Below are 23,068 nucleotides of genomic sequence, written 5' to 3' on the forward strand. Positions count from 1 at the left end.
ACGAAATAAATTCCTGTTTGTTTAATTCAATTTAACACGCCATTCATTTCTTTCCCAATTCAATTCATTTCTCCTATCTTGTACGGCTGGGGGATATGTATAATATATCCACCAGTCCACTACACCAGACTACACTTGCAACCCCTCTTCCTGTGTCCCTATTTAGTTGCCTCCCCTTTGTGGTCCCAAAATCAATTTTTAATGCAGAGGAAAATCCAGCTCCTTAAAAAGAGGAACTCTGGATTAGCACAAAAATAAAACCGGCTTCAATCTAAAAGGACTTCTTCCTCTCTGACCGATGATAGAAAAGATGAAGTGTACTATCAGAACAGATATTACACTTTGAATTATTTATTTGATATAAAGTAAAAACATAATTTAACAAAAAAAGGCACAAGGTGATCAAAAGTCTGGGGAATTATCCTCTGTCTACCCTACTCTATCTATCCTATTAAATAGAATCATTGCAGCTACTGTAATACCACATTTACTCTATATAACTCCAATATGTTAAAAATTTAATTTTATACAATTCCATTAGAAGTGGGGAAGAGGATTAAAAAATCGGTTAGTAAGACCCGCCCATATCTTTCTAAAGAATGGGCCACCTACTGTTTTCCGGGGCGTTTAGTACTGAAGACAAGTGCATTGATCTCTAAGTGAGAGTGGAACAAGATGAGGTAGGAAAACCAAGATCAACATCTTGGAGGAGCTCTATCACACACACACACACACAGGCACACACAGGCACACACACACACACACACACACACACACACACACACATGCACGCACACGCACGCACAAAGAGGGATCATCTTTCGTCTTAAAACCTACGGCAATTGTTCCCTGACAGTCCTCGCTGCGAATAAGGCTATGCTTGGCTGGATTTGTAAGTTTATGAGAGTTAACTCCCTTTATAGCAATTGTTTTTATCAAAAGCGAAACTAGTTTACAAGTTGCATAATTTATATTTATATTCCCGTTTCTGTTGTTCTTCGATGTATTTTAGTTTCACGCACTTAACTCTCAAGTCGTCATGTCCCAGAAAAAGCAAAAGCCCATCACTAATTTCTTTAATACATCTAAAAACAAGGCACCAACTCGTAAAACATCCGGAAATAAAAACAAAGACCACGACGAAGTTAAAACTAAAGGTAATATTATTATTTATTTATTCATTTTTCTTTCTTTTTTTTTTTTTTAACTCCGATATTTTATATTGAATATACTTTTTTAAAATAATAAAAACGAGGCAAAAAGTTTTTTTTTTTTTTTTAGCTTACTTTTGTTAACGAGAAGTTCACTTTTGGTTTCGTTTTGATTAATTATGGAAAATTGAGATAAATTGTATTTTTCCTAGATGTGAACACCTTGAAGATTGCGGGACATACTCATCCCTTTCCGCTACTTTAATGGCACACGCTTTGTTTCAGACCATAGCGTAGACTTTTTTTTTTTTTTTTTTGCTAAATACATAATAGCTGTTGTTCTACTCAGTGAATTTTAATAATTTTTTGATATATTACTATTTTCGACATGACAATTAAGTAAGCACTGTTGTTTTTGCTTAAAATTACATATTTTAAAAAAGATCTGTCGACTCTATTTTAACAAGCATCGTCGCTTTAGTTAATTTAATTGGCGCTTCTTCATTATAATAGCTAAATTCGAAATATTGAATTTCGGGTAAGACCAATAGTATCTACATGATTGCGATGTCGAATTTAGTGACATATTCAAAAATTATGAAACCCGATAAGATAGAAAATTATTAATCAATGAAAATAATTTTCGAAATAAATTTCAAGTTTTTTTCTTGTTCAATTTCCACCAACTTTCAGCGCCACTTTGAAGTAGTGGCTACTATTGGGGACATAATTTGCGGGGCATTATGAAGGAAGATTAGAAAGATGTTTGTTCACATTACACTTGAACTTCTGCATATCAGTACAGTTGGGAAAGCAGAATACCGGAAGGGAGTTCCAAAGACTTGCAGTTCTGAGGAAGAAACTATTGGGAGTAAAAGGCTTTCTTACACCTAGGGATCTCTACTGTAAAGGGGTGGGACTTAGTTGCTTGTTGGGTTTGTCGGGGGTAGTCATGTAAAGAGGTACAAGTGCTTGCAGTTCGTCACAACATTCACCATTAAAATATTTGTAGAACAGGCAGAGAGATGCAACATTTCGTTGATGGGACAGAGGCTGAAGCCTAGATGATAGTTCAGGACCTATCAGCTTGACAACTCTCTTTTGAACCCTGTCCAGGAGCGAGAGACAAGCAGCAGATGCGCCAGCCCAAATGTGACAACAGTACTCCATACATGGGCGAATGATAGCCTTATAGAGGTACAGGATAATTTCAGGCGTAAGTAATTTTCTAGCACGGTAGAGAGAGCTCACCTTCTTTGCAGCAGCCTTGGCAAGCTCTCAATGTATATATTCCAGTTCATGTTCCCTGTAAACGTTAGGCCGAGGAGTTTAAAAGAAGTACTTTCAGGCAATGTGTTCTTGGCCATTGTTATTGGTGGTAGAGAAGGTTTCTTGTAGTTATTGAACGAAACAAGCTTAGTCTTGGCAGCATTGAACGTGACCATCCATTTTTGTCCCCATTCCACTACAGAATGGAGGTTATCCTCTAGTGATTCTGCTATTTCCTTAGATATGTGTTCATTTGTTTTCCCCTCATGCCTGTTATAGAGAGTGGTGTCATCGTCAAATGTACCCATCTCTGAAACAATTTTATCAGGGAGGTCATTTATGAATATCAGGAATTATAAAGGTCCAAGGATAGACCTCTGAGGTACTCCCACATTTATATCATATTGTTTAGATGTATGACCATCGTGCCATACCCTGTTAAAAGGGTTACCGCTCTACCCTCCTCTGTTTTGTCCAGTGAACAGTATATACGTTCAGAGACTACAATTAAGATATCTGCTGTTAAACAGGCTTGCCTGAATCCATATTGTTTGTCGGTCAGGAGTTTGGCAGCTGTTAGCTGTTGGACTAGGGCTTGATTAACTAAGGACTCAAATATTTTGGCGAAAAGCGGGAGAAGGCTAATGGGGCGATAATTTAATGGGTCAGTTCTTTCACCAGAATTCTTGAAGACTGGTACCACAGAAGCGGTTTTTCAGCAGTCGGGAAAGCAAGATTCGTTAAGGCATTTATTGTAAAGTTTGGAGAGAACTGGAGCAACCTCAGCAGAGCATTTTTTTAATAGCACAGCCGGGATGAGATCTGGTTCACATGCTTTTGAAGTATCTAGGTTTTTTATGATACCATGCACCTAAGAAGGGGTGATTTTCAAATCGTTTAGTGTGGCATCTCTCCAGGAGGGGTGGTGTGCCAAGTCCAGTATGGAGTTTGAGGCAAACCGACTGGCAAGCAGGTTAGCCTTGTCAGTTGCCGTGCAAGCAACCTCATGATTGTTTGATAGTGGGGGAATCGTTGACTGCCCATTATTTACTACACTGTTGTAGATTTTCCAAAAATCATGGGTTCCTAACTTAACATAAGCAGCATAATGTTAGTGGAAGTGATTCAGTCTGTCTTGTTACAAGTAATGGCGGTTTATTTAGCTGATTTATGACATTTACATGCAATAATGCAGTAATATTTAATTAATGATGACATGAAAAAAATTAAGTAGATAATATTGCTTTTAGTTAGAAAATTACATAAATAGTAAGTAGATATCATTCTCCTTTTTTAATAAAAATTCATCTTTTCGACTTTTGGATTTAGTTATTATAACGAAGAAGCACCACTTGAAGTATCATGGTTCAATTGTGCTCTAAACAAAAACATTCATTTTGAATATTCACCTGTCTTATGAAAGGGTTTGAGGGGAAACTTTCCTTAAAGGATAGAACAAAGGCATGCACCACTTACATCTTTCCTCTCATCCTCTACTGGCTGGTCATACATCCTCTGCCTGCGGATTATGTACCAGCTGTCCTCACTTTTTGAAGACAAGAGTAGACATTGAGTTTGCAGACAAGTCTGCATTCAATGTCCGTATGAGGGAAGCTTGGGACTGCTCGACTTGAGGTGTCATCAAGACGCCGAAAGGCTGGCATTCCTGAGTTAAACCTTCACAGAAGAGTCTGTGTGGAACCCTTTGGTCAAGGTTGCCTTTCCTGATCTCATCCTTAACCACTCAGTCAAGACCCATCATAGGCCGTGGGGTGACATACAGTTCATCAGGGAGCTGCGCTCAGGAAGATCCCAGGATCCAGTGACTTTTTACGGCTTTCAAGAAAGGAATTGTATAAGGAATTAGTGAGGGGGGGGGGTACGATAACCTGCTTGTTGAGTATTTGGAAGAGGAAATTCACTCCTGGTGGAGCTGCACATCAGGTTCAAGTCATCTCAACAACTTTGAGTTCTCCCTGACCTGATGATTGACCCAAAATGTTTTACCCCTCAATGTCATACAATACAGTGCCAGACTAGTGATATCACCTGGATATCCCCGTTGCAGGACCCAAGCAGAGGAAACGCCAGAACAAGCATTCTTCAAATGCAGCGAACTCTGACAGTACTGGGCGTATGTAAACAAAATTACTACTTCTATTGATCCCGAGCATCCTCACCCGCTGGACACATTCTACATCATTCACAGCACCAGCTGCCATGAGATAGGGAGAGATGAATGATGTTTCTCATGATCCTAGCTATAGCAAGAATGGTAGTGTGGACATTGTGACTGAATGGGAAGCGTAAGGTTGAATCTTTTGCTGATGAGGATCTGATCGCATCGCATTCTTCAAGCACCAACTAAAAGTCAAGATCAGATGTGATAGGAAGCAATTACATCCTGTGGCCTGTAACAGAAGATCAGAACAGATGTGAAATGTAGTGTGTGAATTTAGAAGTGTCAACATGAATAAAATATAAAGATGTAGTACTGTTCTTTTGAGTTAAAGTAGCCAAACATTTTAGGAAGCAGGTTAATTATACACTCCTAACCAGAAGAAATGAACTAGGAGTGGGGTTAGGAGTGAACAGTGTCTTTCAAAGATAAATACTATTTGGGTAGATTGAGAGTGAAATAAAGTTGAACATGAATATCTTGTAGAATCTCTATTATCAAAAAAGTAAAAAGTAACAGGACCCACTCTCTCAACAAGATAAGAGGTGATGATCTACCATTAACTGGAAACACATACTCATACCTGGTTCTCTTTGTACATACAAGCGCACAACCTTTTGATGAATTCTATGGAATGCAATTTTTTCTATCACATCCAATTTTAACTTTAAGCTAATGCTTCAAGAATGCAATAGATCTTGATGAAAAAGAATTCAACCCCACACCACCATTCTAGCTATGGCTTTCTTTGGCTCACAGTAGGTTGATATGTTCAATCATATATGCAATGTCTATTGATACCAACTGCTTAGGATTGATGCAAACTGTCATTTCATTTACAAACCTTCTGAATAATTTGCTACAGTGGAAGAAGGCATGATCACTCATTTCTTCTCCTTCAACCTATTGTAGACATCCATGTTATTCTTGCTAATACTTAAGCAGTACCTATTTTTCTCTTTCCTCTGTCTTCTTCATCTTTCTACATTTTTCATCTCTCTTTTTCTCCATCCTTCTCTTTTATGTCTGCCATTTTTTGTAAAAATTTAAAAATAACTTTTTCATTTATTTCTGAGGAATCTTCTGCTAAGAGTGATGAAATATACATACAAATTTGTTTTGAATTTCTTAAACACAAGAAAAATCTTTTTTTTTTTAATATAAAACACATCATTCCCAGTTTTGATTATTTTGATTATTTGGACTACTGTTTGCATCTTCAGTGTTATTTTTATAGTGCTTCAGCCGATGTAACCTCCAACCTTCTTCAGGTATATCTTGTTGAACTCGGAAATCTGTGTGGGATTTTGAAGAGAGACTTTATTTAATCCATGGAGGTAGCATACTCTCATTCTGTCAACCATGACTGCGTAGAAGTCTTAAGTGATTCACAACCCTCAGAAGAGTGTCAATTAGTACAGAATTTTACTTAGTCTTTTACCGATTATGCTGTTGGTCCTTTCAAATAACAGTCAAGATGAGAATAGTAGTTCGAATAATAGAAATGATTAATCATCATCTAAAAAATAAAAAAAAACATAAAATCTTATTTCTTTTTGTTTTCTTTTACTTTTACAGTTGATATAAAAGAAGAACATGATATATTACTGAAAGCTTTCGACTTGAACTGGGTCTTTGGTCCTTGCAGTGGTAAGAATAAGGTTGCTTTTTATTTTATACTAGCAGATGTAATCGGCGTTGCCCGGTATTAAACATAACGTTAAATTCCTTTAAAACAAAATAAAGTTAAAAAAAAAAAAATGGAAAGAAACTGAGACATTTGCATGCGAGTATTATGTTTTTTTTCTAAACCGTTTATTTCTTGTAAGTAAAAGAAAAATATTCAAGCTGAAATGAAAACGAAAACCTAAAAACAGTGAATCAAGTACAATAACTATTAGGCCAGCTTGCCACAATCTTTTGAAAATATTTTCAAACCTACTTATTCTTAGCATAAGGAAGCTGTCATGTGAACAATTTGTGTATGCGCAGTCATGAAATTGTTGACAAACAGATAAAAATCTGATTGCCTCCAATTTTTTAATTTTGACTCTTTAGCAGCCAATTTTTTCGGATGAAAACTGATTAAAACATTTTCTCCATGTTTGAATACTCTGTATACCAAATTTCAAGTCAAAAAATCGTTGAGTATATAGGTTGAGAGTTGTCCGCACACACATTCTCACTTTTATAGATATAGAGATCAACAAGATTGTATCTCTCCCATCTCTCTCTCTCTTTCTCTCTCTCTCTCTCTCGGATAAACTAATTTATATTATCATGCAATATCAGTTGCAACTCCGCGCTTCTTGAATATCTTGAAGGCTACAAGGTGTTAGCTAGAGATTTTGTGACAGAGCTGTGAAGCGAACGATTAGCAGAAAGGATCACAGCAGGCATTTTGACTGTGTTCCTACAATCAAATTCATCATGAAACTACAAAAAGGTTTGTGTGATAAGATTCAAACAATGCCACGCAGATCTTGATAGAGAGATGGACTTCAGAGTATTATGAAAAAATCACTGAAGAAGAATCTTTACTACTCCTCACCACTAAGGCTAAAGAAAATCTCTGAAACAAAAAAACTTCTCATCAAAGTCAAACACCCAGTTGAGCCAGGTATTGTAACAGTCACCATAACATACTATTTTCTCTTGAGGATTAATGCCCCCTTACGGCCATGACCAGTTAGCTAGTAGGGCACATGAATCCTATACGTCGATTAAGGAACTAATTACTTGAATTGTCTGAAACTAGTCATCAGTGAGCAGACGAGCTCTGACCACCAAAAAAATACACACCTTTCTCCTCTCACTCTCTGTCCACTGAATCCCTCCAGACTGCGACTACTTCACTGAAGACCTCCACTGGACAAGCTGAGGACACTAAGTTTCTGCTTCCTGACATGAGAACATCCTAGAACTTCCTGTTCCTTTTCTTTCTTTTATCTTGAACACGGTCCTTCTTCTTTTAAAATAAACCCTTTTGTTGTTTTGTTTTAAAAAGAGGCATTGATTAATTATTCTGTTCTTTTGTGTTGCAAATAAGTCTTTTATTAGGAGTTTTGTGCACTCACACATAAATCCTACCTAAAACTTCTGCCAGGATCAGTTGCATAATGCACAAAATACTGGCTAGCCTAAAGTCTGCAAGAAGTCCTGCATATGCATGTTACGAAGACCAAATTTCCTCAAAATGTGATGGTGTGTTTCCAGGGAAAACCATACGATACCACTTCACATATTGAGAAATGAGACTCAAATTCAATTAAAATTAGTATATTTAGTTGATGTGGATTTTCATTAGGCATTGTATAGAGTGCATAGCTGCAGGAAGGCCATACGTATGGCAGCTCGATTCTGCTCAATGCCACACTTCTGAGAAAACCCAGAAATAATTGAGAATTTTCATGATTTCACCAGTTCTAATATGTGGCCTCCTAACTCAACTAATTATAAGCAACCTCATGGACTGATGAACACACGTGGAGGCCATCATTTTCGAGGCAAACATGGTTATAGTCAGCTAACATACTAAATATACATTTATTTATCCCAGGCAATGTAAAGTATATTTTCTTGTGCATAACAGTGTAAAAGATAGTAACGTTATTTCCATCGGAGAAAGCAGTGTTTAAAAGCATGTGTACTATGTAGCTTGCTAAGAACCTTTGGGTTAACATATACCCTTATTAATTAATTGGGTTAACATATACCCTTATTAATTAATTGGGTTAACATATACCCTTATTAATTAATTGGGTTAACATATACCCTTATTAATTAATTGGGTTAACATATACCCTTATTAATTAATTGGGTTAACATATACCCTTATTAATTAATTGGGTTAACATATACCCTTATTAATTAATTGGGTTAACATATACCCTTATTAATTAATTGGGTTAACATATACCCTTATTAATTAATTGGGTTAACATACATAATTATCAATTAATTGGGTTAACATACATAATTATTAATTAATTGGGTTAACATACTAACCCTAACCCTAACCCTTACTAAATGTCATATTGTATGATTATTAACATACTTCTTAACGTTCAAACTGGAAGCTACTGGAAGCGGTGACAAGTTCCTTTGCTTTTATTGTTCGTCAGTATTTCTATTGTGAAGCGATTTATTGAAATATAATATAAGAAAAGGACATTATTGAAAAATACACAATAAAAATTAACAAAATTATAAAAAGATAAAAATAGCAGACTTCGTCTTTATTTGCACTTTTAATAACAATTTTTTAAAAAAGTTTTTATTTTATTTTAAATTTTATAAGAAAAAAAAAAATTTGTTTCATAGTGATAAAGATGGTATTAATTAAAATGCAGTGCGAATCTTTTTTTTTTTTTTTTTTCGCAATTAAGAAGTTTGTAATCAGGGTATTTAATATGCAATGATTCTACTCGGGGAAGCCATGCATGTGGTAATCTCTGTAGCGTTCTTTTTTTAATGACGATTTGGTCAATCTGGAATGTCCGAATATGTAGACGTCAACCAATGAGATTGTGGGGAATGGTAGGAGGAAGAAATCATTATTTGAGTAGTGGCAAAGTGTTAAGAGTATGTGATGTGTATGAAAGTACTAGTCAGTTAATGACGGCTTAGACCCAGGAAAGTAGAAAAAAAGTATAAACACACATGGTGGAGAATGGGGTTGTAAAAGGACTTATCAAAGAGGGGGAAAAATATATGCTACTTCCTCTGTAGGTTAGGACGATGATGAAGATGGCGCTCCTAGGAATAAATGTGAGTTTTAAGGTTTTAATGTTTAATGTAATTACGAAATAATGTGTATGAAATGGCGTTCTATAGTTAAATAAAGTAATGGCTATTAGCGTAAATATAATAAATTTTTATGTGCCATCTGTTGTTGTAAACCTACGGTATTTTGGTCCAGAGGGGAAAAACAGTGCCTCTTTTATTATATACAAGATATGTTTATGAAATTATAAAAAAGTTTTGTTTTAATTTTAAAATAAGTTTTTTCATTTGAATTTATATAATAAATATATGTTTATAAAAGTATAAAAATAAAATTATTGAAATCAAAATAACAAAATTTCAGACACCATAGAAAAACGTATCCAATACATAATATTCCCCAAATAGTTTTTAAATATTTTAAAAAGTGTTTTCAATAATTCTTTTAAGAAATAAAACTAATTTCAATAATTCTTAAAATTAGACCTAAAAACTTTTCAATGATTATTAAATAAAATAGAAAGATCAGAAAAACGTAATAAAGAAAGAGTACATACAAGCATGAGAGAAAAAGTGAAGGTACTAATTTGCCTTGTTACCACTTCTGGTAATGTTGTGCCAGAAGTTAGGAAGTATGTTAGCTGACTATAACCGCAAACACTATATAATCATATTTGATCATCTACTGGCTTCTGGAAAAATTTATGAAATTGTTTTTCTTATTTTCTGAGAAAGTGTTGGCTGCATGAATGGGATAGGCAGAAGATTACTTAAGGGGAATTTATTATCCAAGAGGATAGCTATTAATAAGTATTTATTTACGTTAGATGAATATAGCCATATTGTAATTGGTTGAGAAGCACCCACATGGTATTTTGTTCTACAGAGAAGATGTCCTACCAGTCTATATATAGTCAAATTTTCTTCTAAAAATGATGATCTAATCAAAAAAGAATATTAGATGACCATTATAAAATTTCATTGACCTTACATAACCTCAGGGTTTGATCTAGGTCAAACTTACATGATATTCTATGATATTCTCTTGGTCATAGGCAACATATTTGGTTGGAATTCAATTGGCCATTTCTAAAATTTATGTTACTTATTATATAATTGGATATCGATTCATTTTATTTTTTTGACATTATTTTAAAAAGGTCTACCACGTCTGGATCGATGGGAAAGAGCATCAAAATTCTCTCTGCATCCGCCACAAGAAGTAAAAGATCTCATATTAAAAAACAGTAAAAATATTCTGTATACAACATGGTAAATATTTTTTCTTTTATTCTTTCAGTTAAATTTTATCTCGTCTTCCACTTTGTCTTCTTTACCTCCTTCTTCTATGCCTCTTTCTACATAGTCTATGAAAACATATTTCCATATCTTTGATTATCTAAATATTTTTTATTCTTCCATGTTCTTCATTTACAAGCGTAAACTTGATTTACTTATCAAGTTTACATCTGTTTTTACTTCGTCCAAATTCGAGTTTCTTTATTGATGTACTATAAAAAGAAAAATCTGACTCGACTTGTACTCTGCTATGAATCATACTAGGAGTAGACAATGTGGGTTATAGTCAGCTGACATGCTTCATAACTTCCAGCATAGCATTACCGGAAGCGGTGACAAGGCAAATCAGTTCCTTCACTTTTATTGTTCTTCAGTATTTCTATTGTGAAACGATTAATTGAAATAAAATATAAGAAAAGGACATTATTGAAAAAAAATCAACAAAATTATACAAATAAAAATAACAAAATTAGTCTTTATTTTCACTTTTAATAACAAAAATTTTAAAAATAAAAGCTTTTATTTTATTTAAAATTTCATAAGAAATATTTTTATAAAATTATAAAAATAAAAGTTTTTTTAATTTAAAAAAATAATTTTTTTTAAATTGAATTTATATAATAAACATATGTTTATGAAAGTATAAAAATAAAATTATTGAAATCCAAATAACAAATGAAATTATTGAAATCAAAATAACAAAATTTCAAACATCATTAAAAAAAAATGTATCCAATAGATAATATTGCCAAAATAGTTTTAAAAGATTTTAAAAAGTGTTTTCAATAATACTTAAAAAAATCAAATTATTTTCAATAATTATTAATAATTATTTTAATTATTAATAATCAAAATAATTATTAATAATTAAAATAAGACTGAAAACTTTTCAATGATTATTAAATAAAAAAAGAATCGTCAGAAAAAAAACAATAAAAAAAGAATACATGCACAGGGGAAATATAGACATAAGAGAAAAAAAACAGAGGAACTGATTTGTCTTGTTGCCGCTTCTGGTAGCAGATATGCCGGAAGTTAGGAAGTATGTTTTTTTTTTTTTTTTTTTTTTTTTTTTTACATAGGCATCATCACTTATCAAGGCCAAGAGGCTACTCGAGGATAAGGGTTAAAGAGTGTACAGTAGAAATTTGACAATATAGTAACCGTTAGTAATGGAGATTCGGTAAATTTGTTAACTTATATGGAACGGCTCATCAAAAACTTGTTTACGTTAGACTTGAAGACAACCATATTGTAGTCAGCTGGAAAGCAGAAAAACGGAAGACAATTCGATAGGCATGCAGTTCTAAGAAAGAAGCTTGGCTCATGGAATCTACGCTTAGGTTTAGGCACAGATAAAGAGTGGGGGAAACTAGTGATAGTGTTTTCTGCTAGACGAGTGTTTCTTGTGAAAGTTTGGTAAGGGGGGACCATAGAATGGAGCTCAGCCGAGCACCTGCCATGAAAATAACGATAAAGCAGAGACAAACTCACAACATCTTTTCTGTGAGAAAGAGGTTGCAGGGAAGAGAAAAGGACATCCCCCACAACGCTACAAAGTCTATTTTGAACTCTATCAAGGCAGGATAAGTCCTTTCTAGCAGCTCCTGCCCAGATGTGGCAACAGTACTCCATCCTTGGACGTACCTGGTTCTTATATAGATAGAGAATTGCATCAGCATTGAGATATCTACTGGATTGATAGTAGGATCCCACCATTTTTCCAGCGGCCTTAGCAACGGATTTAATGTATGTGTTCCATTTAAGATCAGGAGTAAAGGTCAAGCCCAGAAGCTTGTCAAAACATGAGGCCTCCCCAAGATGAGAGCCATTCATTTCAATTGATGCTAGATGTGGATCAGAGCATTGATGATGCAAAGATAAGTTAGCTGACTATAATCTCAATATGTTAGTTTCTGAAATCAATCTTATATAAACAGTTAAAGTTACACTTCCATGTCATTTCTGCATGTTTTTCAAGAGTTAATGGAATTTTTCCCAATATTTTGGCTGGTTTGATCTAATAATTATTGATTAATTTTAATTTACCACACGATGACATTAGAGTTGTATGAATTTTTAATTTGTTCAAAACTTGTATTTTTAGTCATACATTCTGAAAATTGGCAAATTGGCAAATTATTGACTCGCCAACAAACTTTGAATGATCATAATTCCTTAACTAATTATGTTACCTTCAAAATTTGATACCATTGTTAATGTTTTGCAAAGAACTGTGTCCACATTGACAGCTTTTAGATATAATGAACCTAAATTTTTTGCTTTATCCTGTTTTTTTCTTGCATCATTTGAACAGTTTCGTTGTCAGGTTTATGTGGTATTTTTTTTTTAGAAAACTGCCTTGTGAAAATAGTTATTCATAAATATAGTTTATTTTTTAATTCATTTAATTTAGAAATAGTTCCATCAAATACTTATGCATATAAAGACAATTTTTAATTCCTATTCCACCGAAAAGTTTTCTGTCTTTTTATTTATGTTTAAGGAAGGTGGTGTTTGATCAACTCTGCTGAGGAGCCATGATTTAATATATTGTTTTGTTTTGAAATACCCAAAACAGTTTAATGGTAAACAACTGCTGATCTCTGAAAAATTAAGACCATTATGAATTCAAAAAAGCAAATTTAGTGATTACAGGAGATTAAATGACATATTGACAAAATAGTTTTCCAATGAAGGACTAAAACATTTTTTTTTTAATTTTAATTATTTTTTATATATATATGACTATATATATATATATATATATGACTATATATATATATATATATATGACTATATATATATATATATATATATATATATATATATATGACTATATATATATATATATGACTATATATATATATATATATGACTATATATATATATATGACTATATATATATATATGACTATATATATATATATATGACTATATATATATATATATGACTATATATATATATATATATATGACTATATATATATATATATGACTATATATATATATGACACTATATATATGTATATATATGACTATATATATATATATATATATATATATGACTATATATATATATGACTATATATATATATATGACTATATATATATATGACTATATATATATATATGACTATATATATATATTACTATATATATATATGATTATATATATATATGACTATATATATATATGACTATATATATGACTATATATATGATTATATATATATATATATATATATATACTCGTATGACTATATATATATTTATATATATACACACTCGTATGACTATATATATATGACTACACACATATATATATATATATATATATATATATATATGACTATATATATATATATGTATATATATATATATATATATATATATATATATATATATATTCCTGTCAAATCCAACATGTTTTTCTCTGATTGTCATCTTTAAATTTAGTTTTTCATGTTTCATACTTGCTATTCTTTTCATCTTTCTTGATCAATTTTCTTCTATGTCTGTTTTTTTTATTAATATATTATTGTCTCTGAAGATCAGCCAAATAAACTGAAAACAATTATGGGTTATGAAAAGCGTGTAGGACGGTAAAGAAGAGAGCAGTCATTTGTCAAAATAAAAAACAAATAAACAAAACTTATGAGTTTGGAATGATTCATTCTTTGGTCTGGGAAATTCTTGAATGAAGATGTAATCCCCCCAATAACAGGTGATTACAGAAACATGTATGCACATATGTAGCCATCAATGTTTTTATAAATAAATTACCCATAACCACCTCATAACTGACCCCTTTAATTCAGGTTCGGACCTTCCCCTACCCTACTAAATTAAAACCCTAGTACACTCCCCATGTAATTTACGATACAGCCATATTCCCCTTATGAGTAATGTCATGATATAAGTAACTTTGATTAATCCTGCTTAGTATATACACCATCGCTTTAATTCTGCATCATAATATTACGCCTGAAAACATACACCATCTCTAAGTGTTGTTGCTGTCGCGGTTACCGCTGTCAATAAAAACCTTTAGAGTAAATCCCCTACATAGGCATATAGATCAACCCAACCAACCCTTATACGTCCCTCTGAATCTTAAACACATAAACTCCTTGCATTATTTAAAACTATGATAGAAACCCTATACTCCTTTTTACACTACACTTTATATGGTACACTCCTTCTTTATCTTAGAATTCAATAGAGTTCCCCCCTAACAACATGTAATATTTTATTGATTTATTTTGTTCCTGATGAATCCCTCGCTAGACATCGCATCCCCATCATGTTACCTAGCATCTTCTCTACTCTTCTGATGAGAAGCATTAGGCTTCGAAATATCTTGGTATAAAGAGTCCCCTTTACCTCCCAAATAAATGTATGTATATCTTTATTAAATAAATGACTCATTCTATATTTTCCAATATATAGTGTTTGTGAATTCATTTTCCACTCCTATTATCTCATATATACATATATATATATATATATATATATATATATATATATATATATATTTTTGTGAATTCATTTTCCACTCCTATTATCTCATATATACATATATATATATATATATATATATATATATATATATATATATTTTTGAATTCATTTTCCACTCCTATTATCTCATATATACATATATATATATATATATATATATATATATATATATATATATATATATATATATATATATATATATATATATATATATATATATATATATCTGCAAGACAAACACGGATATTCAAACGGATTAGAGGTATGTCTATCCTCAACATTAAGAATAAAAAAACAATTCAAGGAAACAACACTCAGAATTTACTTTTTCCTCATTTAGAAATGAGCATGTATGTATTCTGTTGTTTATGTCCTGCTCATTTATAACATAGAAAGCTGGTCTTACCGATCGGGTATTCTCGTGACTTTATTGTGGACTAGTGCAGACCCTCTCCAGTAAAGAAATATTACCCCCCCCCCCAGGATAACTTAAAATGTATATGTGGGTGTGTATATGTATGTGGGTGTGTATATGTATGTGGGTGTGTATATGTATGTGTGCATATGCACTACTCTAATCCCTCATTTAGGTATCCAACTCTGCCCCCTTTTAACGAAACCAAGAATTTTTTATTTTTATTTTTTGTTCTTTTATCTTATATATATATATATATATATATATATATATATATATATATATATGTGTGTGTGTGTGCGTGTGTGTGTGTGTGTGTGTGTGTGTGTGTGTGTGTATTTTTTTTATCGCCTCTTCTTTCTTTTTTTGTTCTTTTTACTTCACCCTTCACCCTCTATCCCTTAAATATATTTCATGTGTCTTGGACCTTGCCTTCATCTGTACCTCTTAATTTTACTCAACTTTTAGTTATTATTACTATTATTATTATTATTATTATTATTATTTTATTATCGTCGTCATTGCTATTATTATCGTTACTATCATCATCATTTTTATTGTGATTACCATCGTCGTTATTACTGTTGTTATTATTAATATTATTATGGTTAATAGTACAATTCCCCCTATTACTCCTCCACGCGAATCATACATATCCAAAAATCTATTTTTTGTCCTGTTAGACACTTCCAAAGAACTTGCTACCCTATCTCTCTTTGCCTTATAAAAAAAAACATAGAAATATTGCCACATATTACCTAGCATATAGTACCCACCCCTTTCGCCTTAAATCACCACCGTAATATCCCTCCCAAAAGTATACACTAATTCAAAGTGATGTCATCTCGTTTGCATCTGTAAAAAAATGCCCCTCCATAGATAATAGACACCTTACACGCCGTTAAATTAGAACCACCACACATCCAGTTAAGCCCCAACATAACCCTTAAGCATATACTAAATACACTTAAGACTATGATAAAGAGTCTATACACCTTTCTGCATTAAACTATATACAATACGCCCCTCCTTTATTTAGCATTCGACCCCCAACATCATCTATAATTTTAATTCGTTTTGATCTATTTCGTTCCTAATGAATCCAACGCTAAACGCCACATCCTCACTATGCTACCTAACATCTCCTCTACTCTTCTGATGAGAAGCATTAGGCTTCGAAATGCCTTGGCATAAAGAATCCCTTCTATCCACCAACTAATCGATTGTATTCCCTTATTGAATAAATGAACCAATCTATATCCACTAATATATAGTTCTGTATATATATAACTTTTATTCCTCATCTTTCATTTAATATTATATATATATATATATATATATATATATATATATATATATATATATATATATATATATATATATATATATATATATATATATAATATTAAATGAAAGATGAGGAATAAAAGTTATATATAACTTTATTATATTATCAGAACAATAAAAAAAAGTCAAGGGGGAAATTATTTAAAAAAAACTCTTTAGGCCATGGCATTTCGAAGCTAAATGTTTCTCATCAAAAGAGGATAATGGCTAGAATTATACAAAATACAAATATAGAAAAAATTGGCTTAATGACATTTAGATATGGAATGAGAATGAAGGAATATGATAACATGATAAATAGTAATTAAAAGTAGGTAAAACATGCAAGGGTAGAATTTAAATTGTTAAAAATTTAGTCTTTGATGACTTAATTGTATTATATATATATTTTTTTTTTTTCTTTTTTTCAGTATTTGGGATCAAAATGCCTTATTAAAACCGTGGAGTTCATGATTTATGAACATAAACAACATAACAGACCACTGTCCATTTCATAAAATCGGCAAATTATTTATTTTTTTATTTAAATTATTCACTTTTGAAGATTATTTATTTGTATTTTATAAATTTCTTTTTTTACAATCTGAACAAATTGTGATCAGAATAATCCAACGTCATTTCATCTTCAGACAATGCATTTGCAGAAAGCTGTCGGTTACCATGGTAACATGGTATTTTACAAAAAAATCACTATTTTAGGTTCAAAATAATTTTTAATATAAGAAAATGAACATCCTTAAATGCGATAAGATATTTAATAAACGTTTGTTGTTATATGGCGTATAATGTCATGTGGCTGAGTCATAGTCGGCTTTGCTAGTTGCTGTTGGAGGGCTAAGGATAAAATTGTCAGCAAAATTTTTTGTAGGTGCCAAAATAGGAATGTGGCTCAGTGAGAAAACCACATAGAACTTACATTATTCAACTAACAGAAGACTCACAAAGCACCATTGCTGCACATGTAGCACATATATACCACATGTAGCACATATATACCAAGCTACTTCTCATGGCTTTTAGGTGCTATGTGTTACCTGAAGGCAGTCCATGATTTTATATGGTATAGCATAACCCTATATCTAGAGGTCTTTCCCCCTATCCACATTTCTCATTTTCATACTACAAAAATGTTCTTTTTGTGGATGCCAAATCAGGGATGTAGTTCAGTGGAAAGACCACACAGAACTTACATCAAGAAGAGGATATACCTGGTGTAATAGAAGAGAAATTCAAGATGGTGTGAGATCCAGGGAGATCCATGCCACTATCATGACTACATAATGCGGATGAATAAGTGAACGTTGCTTTATCATATTTTGAAAATTGTTGGTGACAATTTTCAAAATATGATAACGAGGAAAGACATTACACAAGAGAGGAGTTATCTCAAAAGAGGGGAGTTATCAGGATAATCTATTATATAAAGGAGAGATGTCTGCTAGTGTGGATGTATGTATGTGTGTTGGTATGTCCAGCTAAAAAACTAGAAAACTAGAAAAGGGAACATAATGAACATGGTATTGTCAGAATGCTCAATCCTTTAGACGTGTAATATCAAAGATGCAGAAAAAAATAAAAACTGCAAAATTTGATGGGGGGTTCACATAAATCATCTCCTTCTAAACGATTTTAACATTTGCGCATGTGTGAACACCATTCGTCTCTCGCATGCGTTAAATACAAAAATTTGCAACATCATGTCATGTGGTCACTTTGGCCGAGTAGGTTAGGAGATTGGCCCATAACTATTAGTTTTTAGGTTCAGACGTTTTTTGTTTTGTTTTGCATTTAAACAGAGTCAAAAGATTTTTTAAATACTTTTTATTTTGTCCTTTATATTATTTATTTAGCATTTTTTTATCGACAGTTAATTAAAACAAAAATCATCTTTCTTATTTCGAGGGTTACATAAATCACAATTATTTTTTGCATCATAAATGCTTAATTTTTTTTTTCTTTTAATAACACAGTAAGTAACTAGGGCTGTGACAACAGCATATTCTTTTCATTGTTTTGACTCTTGAGTATATATCCGTTAATATCTTATATGTTTTTATATAGACTGATGTGGTTCTCGGTTGATTGACTGTGCCTTACTGTGTCGGATATATACTTGAGAGTCAAAAGAATGAAAAGAATATGCTGTTGTCACAGCCCTAGTAATAACTAATCATTTTTAAAACATAAAAACGTTTATTTTGGTTTAAAAAATTTCTACTTTGTTATTTTTAAAACTGAATTATTTTCAGTTTGTTATATTTTTTTAAATTTTTATAAAAAAATATGAAATTTACGAACTATAAAGTAACATGGCCTTGCAACAGATTGTAAAAAGAAATCTTTATTAAAGAAATTTGTTTAAACTAGTATATATTCATCAAAAAGTGCTCAATATCTGAAGAATAGCTTCTTCTCTTTGTATCTCTTCTGCCAAAATATCTGGTGGGGAGGTGTTTTTTTGGGGGGAAGGGAAAGGTTTACATTTTCATGTTTTTATCTGTTTTTAAGTAGATTACCATATCTTTTATTTTTGAAATTGTTGTGGGGATATCAACGTTGCCCATGATGGAATTGACATATCTTTTAAGGAGATATATAACATAATAACTATTTTTAAACATAAACACGTTTATTTTGTTAAAAAATATTTCTATTTTGTTATTTTTAAAACTGAATTATTTTCAGTTTGTTTTTATTTTAAAGCTTTTATGTAAAAAAATAATGAAAATTACTGACTGTAACATGCAACAGACCATACAGAGAAATATTTCTAGACTAAGGCAGTATTTAAGAAATTTGCTTAAACTTGTATATAGTCATCAAAAAGTGCTCAATATCCTGAGAATAGCTTCTTCTCTTTGTATCTCTTCTGCTGAAATATCTGGTGGCGAGGTGGTCAGGTACTTCTTCTTTTTTTGGGTGATTACATTTTTGTGTTTTTTATCCGTTTTTTTTTTTTTTAAGTAGGATTACCATATCTTTTGTTTTTGAAATTGTTACATTTAAGTACAGTTAACAAAGCCCTCTATATACTCGGATAGGCATGGACATATCGATGTTGCCCACGATGGAATTGACATATAGTAATGAAAAGTGTTCAATATCCTTTGCATAGCAGGTGTGTCCTAACAGATTTTCATTTCTTCTATTTATTATTTGTGGATCTGGGCAATGCTGGGTATCTCTACTAGTCTATTATATAAAGGAGAGTTGTCTGTGTGTTTGTTTGTTTGTTTGTTTGTATGTCTCGCTAAAGCTTTCAAAATCTTAAGTGGATAAGAATGATTCCAGTACTGTCTTAAAGGACAGGGAATCAGACGCATAATATGTGAAATTTCGAACAAAACCGACTCACCTCTCGGGTACATTAAGTACATAAATTTGCAACATCATGGTATGATTGTCACTGTGACCCAATCGATTATAGCGTTTACTGAGAAATATTAGTTTTTGCGTTCATGTTCACAGCAGGCATTTCGTTTTTTATTTTTAACATATTTTTGAAAGCGTTTATTCAGCAAGCTTTTACATTTGCATTTAAACAGGGTTAAAAGATTTTTTATTTTCTGATATTATTGTTTTTTGAAAAGTGGATATGGGATGCTGAAAACGTACACACTTTTTTTTATCCTTACATACTTATGAATGTTGTGTGGTTTGCGAATTTTTTTTTGTTACTATGCATAAAACTTTATTTTAATTTGAAAATACTATTTAAAAGTTAACAATAAATCCATACACAACAAAGAAATAATTGAAATTAAACCTTTTTGATGATTTTATGAATATTTGTTGATAAGCGAATTTAGGATGCTGAAAATGTATACAAATTTTTTTATTTTTAGATGTGTTCAAACATAAATACGTTTCTTCTCTTTGCCTTATATGGCCTAGGCAATGCTAGGTATCCATACTAGAGACATTATAAATCAGTAATTAGCTATCAAATTCTAGATCTTTAGCGGTGTTAACATGTCAACATGGGGTTATGATTAGATGTCCTACATATTCTGAAAGATTCTGGTAGATTTCCTGGTAGTATTTGCAGATGTAGCGTTGGCAGCAATTCTGTATTTTACAGATTTGGTGGTTCATAAACGTGCATTGGGCTGCCGGGAAAGATTGATTCCTATTGAAGACTATTTCTGTGGAAGATATGCAGGTTAGCATTGTTTGTTTAATTGTACTGAGTTCTTTGTGGATAGTCTGCAAAGATTGTAAGTTGTGGACTCATTTTGTTACCCTGGCAATGATCTGTGGTGCTTGCAGATGCGAATTAAGTTCAATCGTACGTGTACAAACTGCATGGAAGGGGGGACAAGTTTTGTGGCTTCTTTCCATCTTAACTTGTTCACTCTCACATAATTTACAACAGTGTAATTATGTCCACGGAGTCTTGTTACATGCAAGTGACAAATGCTGGACTTCCACCAGCTTGAGTTTTCTGAGGATGCAGAGAGATGATATAGTCAGAGTTTGGTGGATTTATGGTGTGCCTCTTGACAACAGAGTTCTTTGCTATTGAAGCTGAAAATTCCCAGGCTAGAGTCAGTTCTGTGTTGCACAAAATGCCTAAAATGGTTTGGACATATTGAAAGAAGCTCTGATTGGATAAACAGATCTCAGTTGATGGTAACCAATGAAAAGGCTGGCTGAAGAAGACTTGGAGTGACCTAGTCAAAGAGACCTCATGACCTTATGACACATCAAAATTAAATGGTAAAATTGCATGATTAAAAAATAGCTTTGCACCACCATGGCCAATGTACAACTCATATCACCTGTGGAAAAGACACACTAAATGACAAAGAAGAAGACTGTACCAAGATGCAGAAATCTAAATATGTGAACACATATCTTGTTGCCTAACTTCCCACTCAGATTGCTCCTTATAAATCTTGTTCCTTATCAAATATAACAGCAGCATCTTACGCTGTAGTAACAATGTACATTATTTGGGGTAAATAAAAAAAATTTTTTAAGTATATAATTACTCTCACATGCACATTCATGAATTATTAATTTTAATCTCCTCCTCAAACTCGTTTGCATTCACATAAACTACAAAACAAATTCCTAGAAATTTCTTTAAACTAAAGAAAATGTTGCTTAAAAACTAAAATTTATCACACAAGTTTCCTTTCCAACAATACAACATAAAACTAACCTTTTCTCATTTTGGCCGTCTCTGAATGCAAGAATTTATTCTTAACCGATTGTGTCTTTAGTCATAGTTTTACCTGACAACACTGATTGGCCTGAAGACAAATTCCTATTTGGTTTAAGGGACATACCCTTTGATTTTTTTAAAACTCAATTCCAATCTGTAAATGGTTCCATTTGGAAGGACATGGAATCAAAACCCATATCAACCAAGAATAATATGCCATTTGTAACATTTTTAATATTGTACAATAATAGATTCTGCACAGGAAATATTTACTTTTAAAATATCCATTTCAATCACTTAAAATCAGAGAATTATCTGATTGCAGTGACATTTTCAGTGCTTATTTTATAATAAATTTCTTTTATCAAAAAAAAGGGTATAAAAAAATAAATATATAATATCTCCCTCCCTGTATCTTTCTCTATATAAAAAATCGAAAGAGACAAACACCTTAGATTTATTATCTGTTTGTTTACAGTATGTTAAAGTAAACTCAGAAAAAAAAAAAAAAACGGTGTCGACCTGAATTTGTCGCTTTGATATTGGATTATTTCTGGGGTCTTTGGACATTAATTGATCCGGATTTTCTTTTAATAATGAGAACATTTTTAGTCTGGAAACATGTTTGTGTTCACAGAAAAAACACATAAAAATATCTAGTTGTATGTTTTTGTTTTAATTTTTACAATATGTTCTGCATAATCAAATAGGAAATATTATGTTTTAAGAAAATCCAGCACATCGAAAATATTTGATTGAAGATTTGTATAAAAAGTATATTTAAAAACATTGTTATTAAATGAAAATGTATTTAACTAATTTTATATAATAAAATGGTAAATAAACATTTCTATTTTACAAAAAATTGAAACATTTATTTGTTCTTTTTTGTGCTTCAAAACATGAAAAAAAAAAAAGATTTTAATATCCTTATTTTTGTTTGTTTACGAAATTTGCAAATCCGTTAAAAAATAATTCATAATGCAAAA

General features: G+C 31.8%; 1 protein-coding gene across 1 annotated transcript; it reads left to right on the forward strand.

Annotated features, from left to right (window-relative positions):
* Positions 1 to 915: 915 nt before the first annotated feature.
* On the forward strand, positions 916 to 22,950 carry LOC145268161 (DNA polymerase delta subunit 4-like). Its single transcript, XM_080123360.1, has 4 exons — positions 916 to 1,157; positions 6,178 to 6,249; positions 10,485 to 10,596; positions 17,320 to 22,950. Exons 1-4 carry the CDS (start codon positions 1,040 to 1,042, stop codon positions 17,360 to 17,362), a joined length of 345 nt encoding a protein of 114 aa, XP_079979486.1. The 5' UTR covers positions 916 to 1,039; the 3' UTR covers positions 17,363 to 22,950.
* The last annotated feature ends 118 nt before the right edge of the window (positions 22,951 to 23,068 follow it).

The sequence above is a fragment of the Euprymna scolopes genome, chromosome 43, assembly GCF_053919585.1.
Source record: "Euprymna scolopes isolate OS-2025 chromosome 43, ASM5391958v1, whole genome shotgun sequence".
Classification (NCBI taxonomy): Eukaryota; Metazoa; Mollusca; class Cephalopoda; order Sepiida; family Sepiolidae; genus Euprymna; species Euprymna scolopes.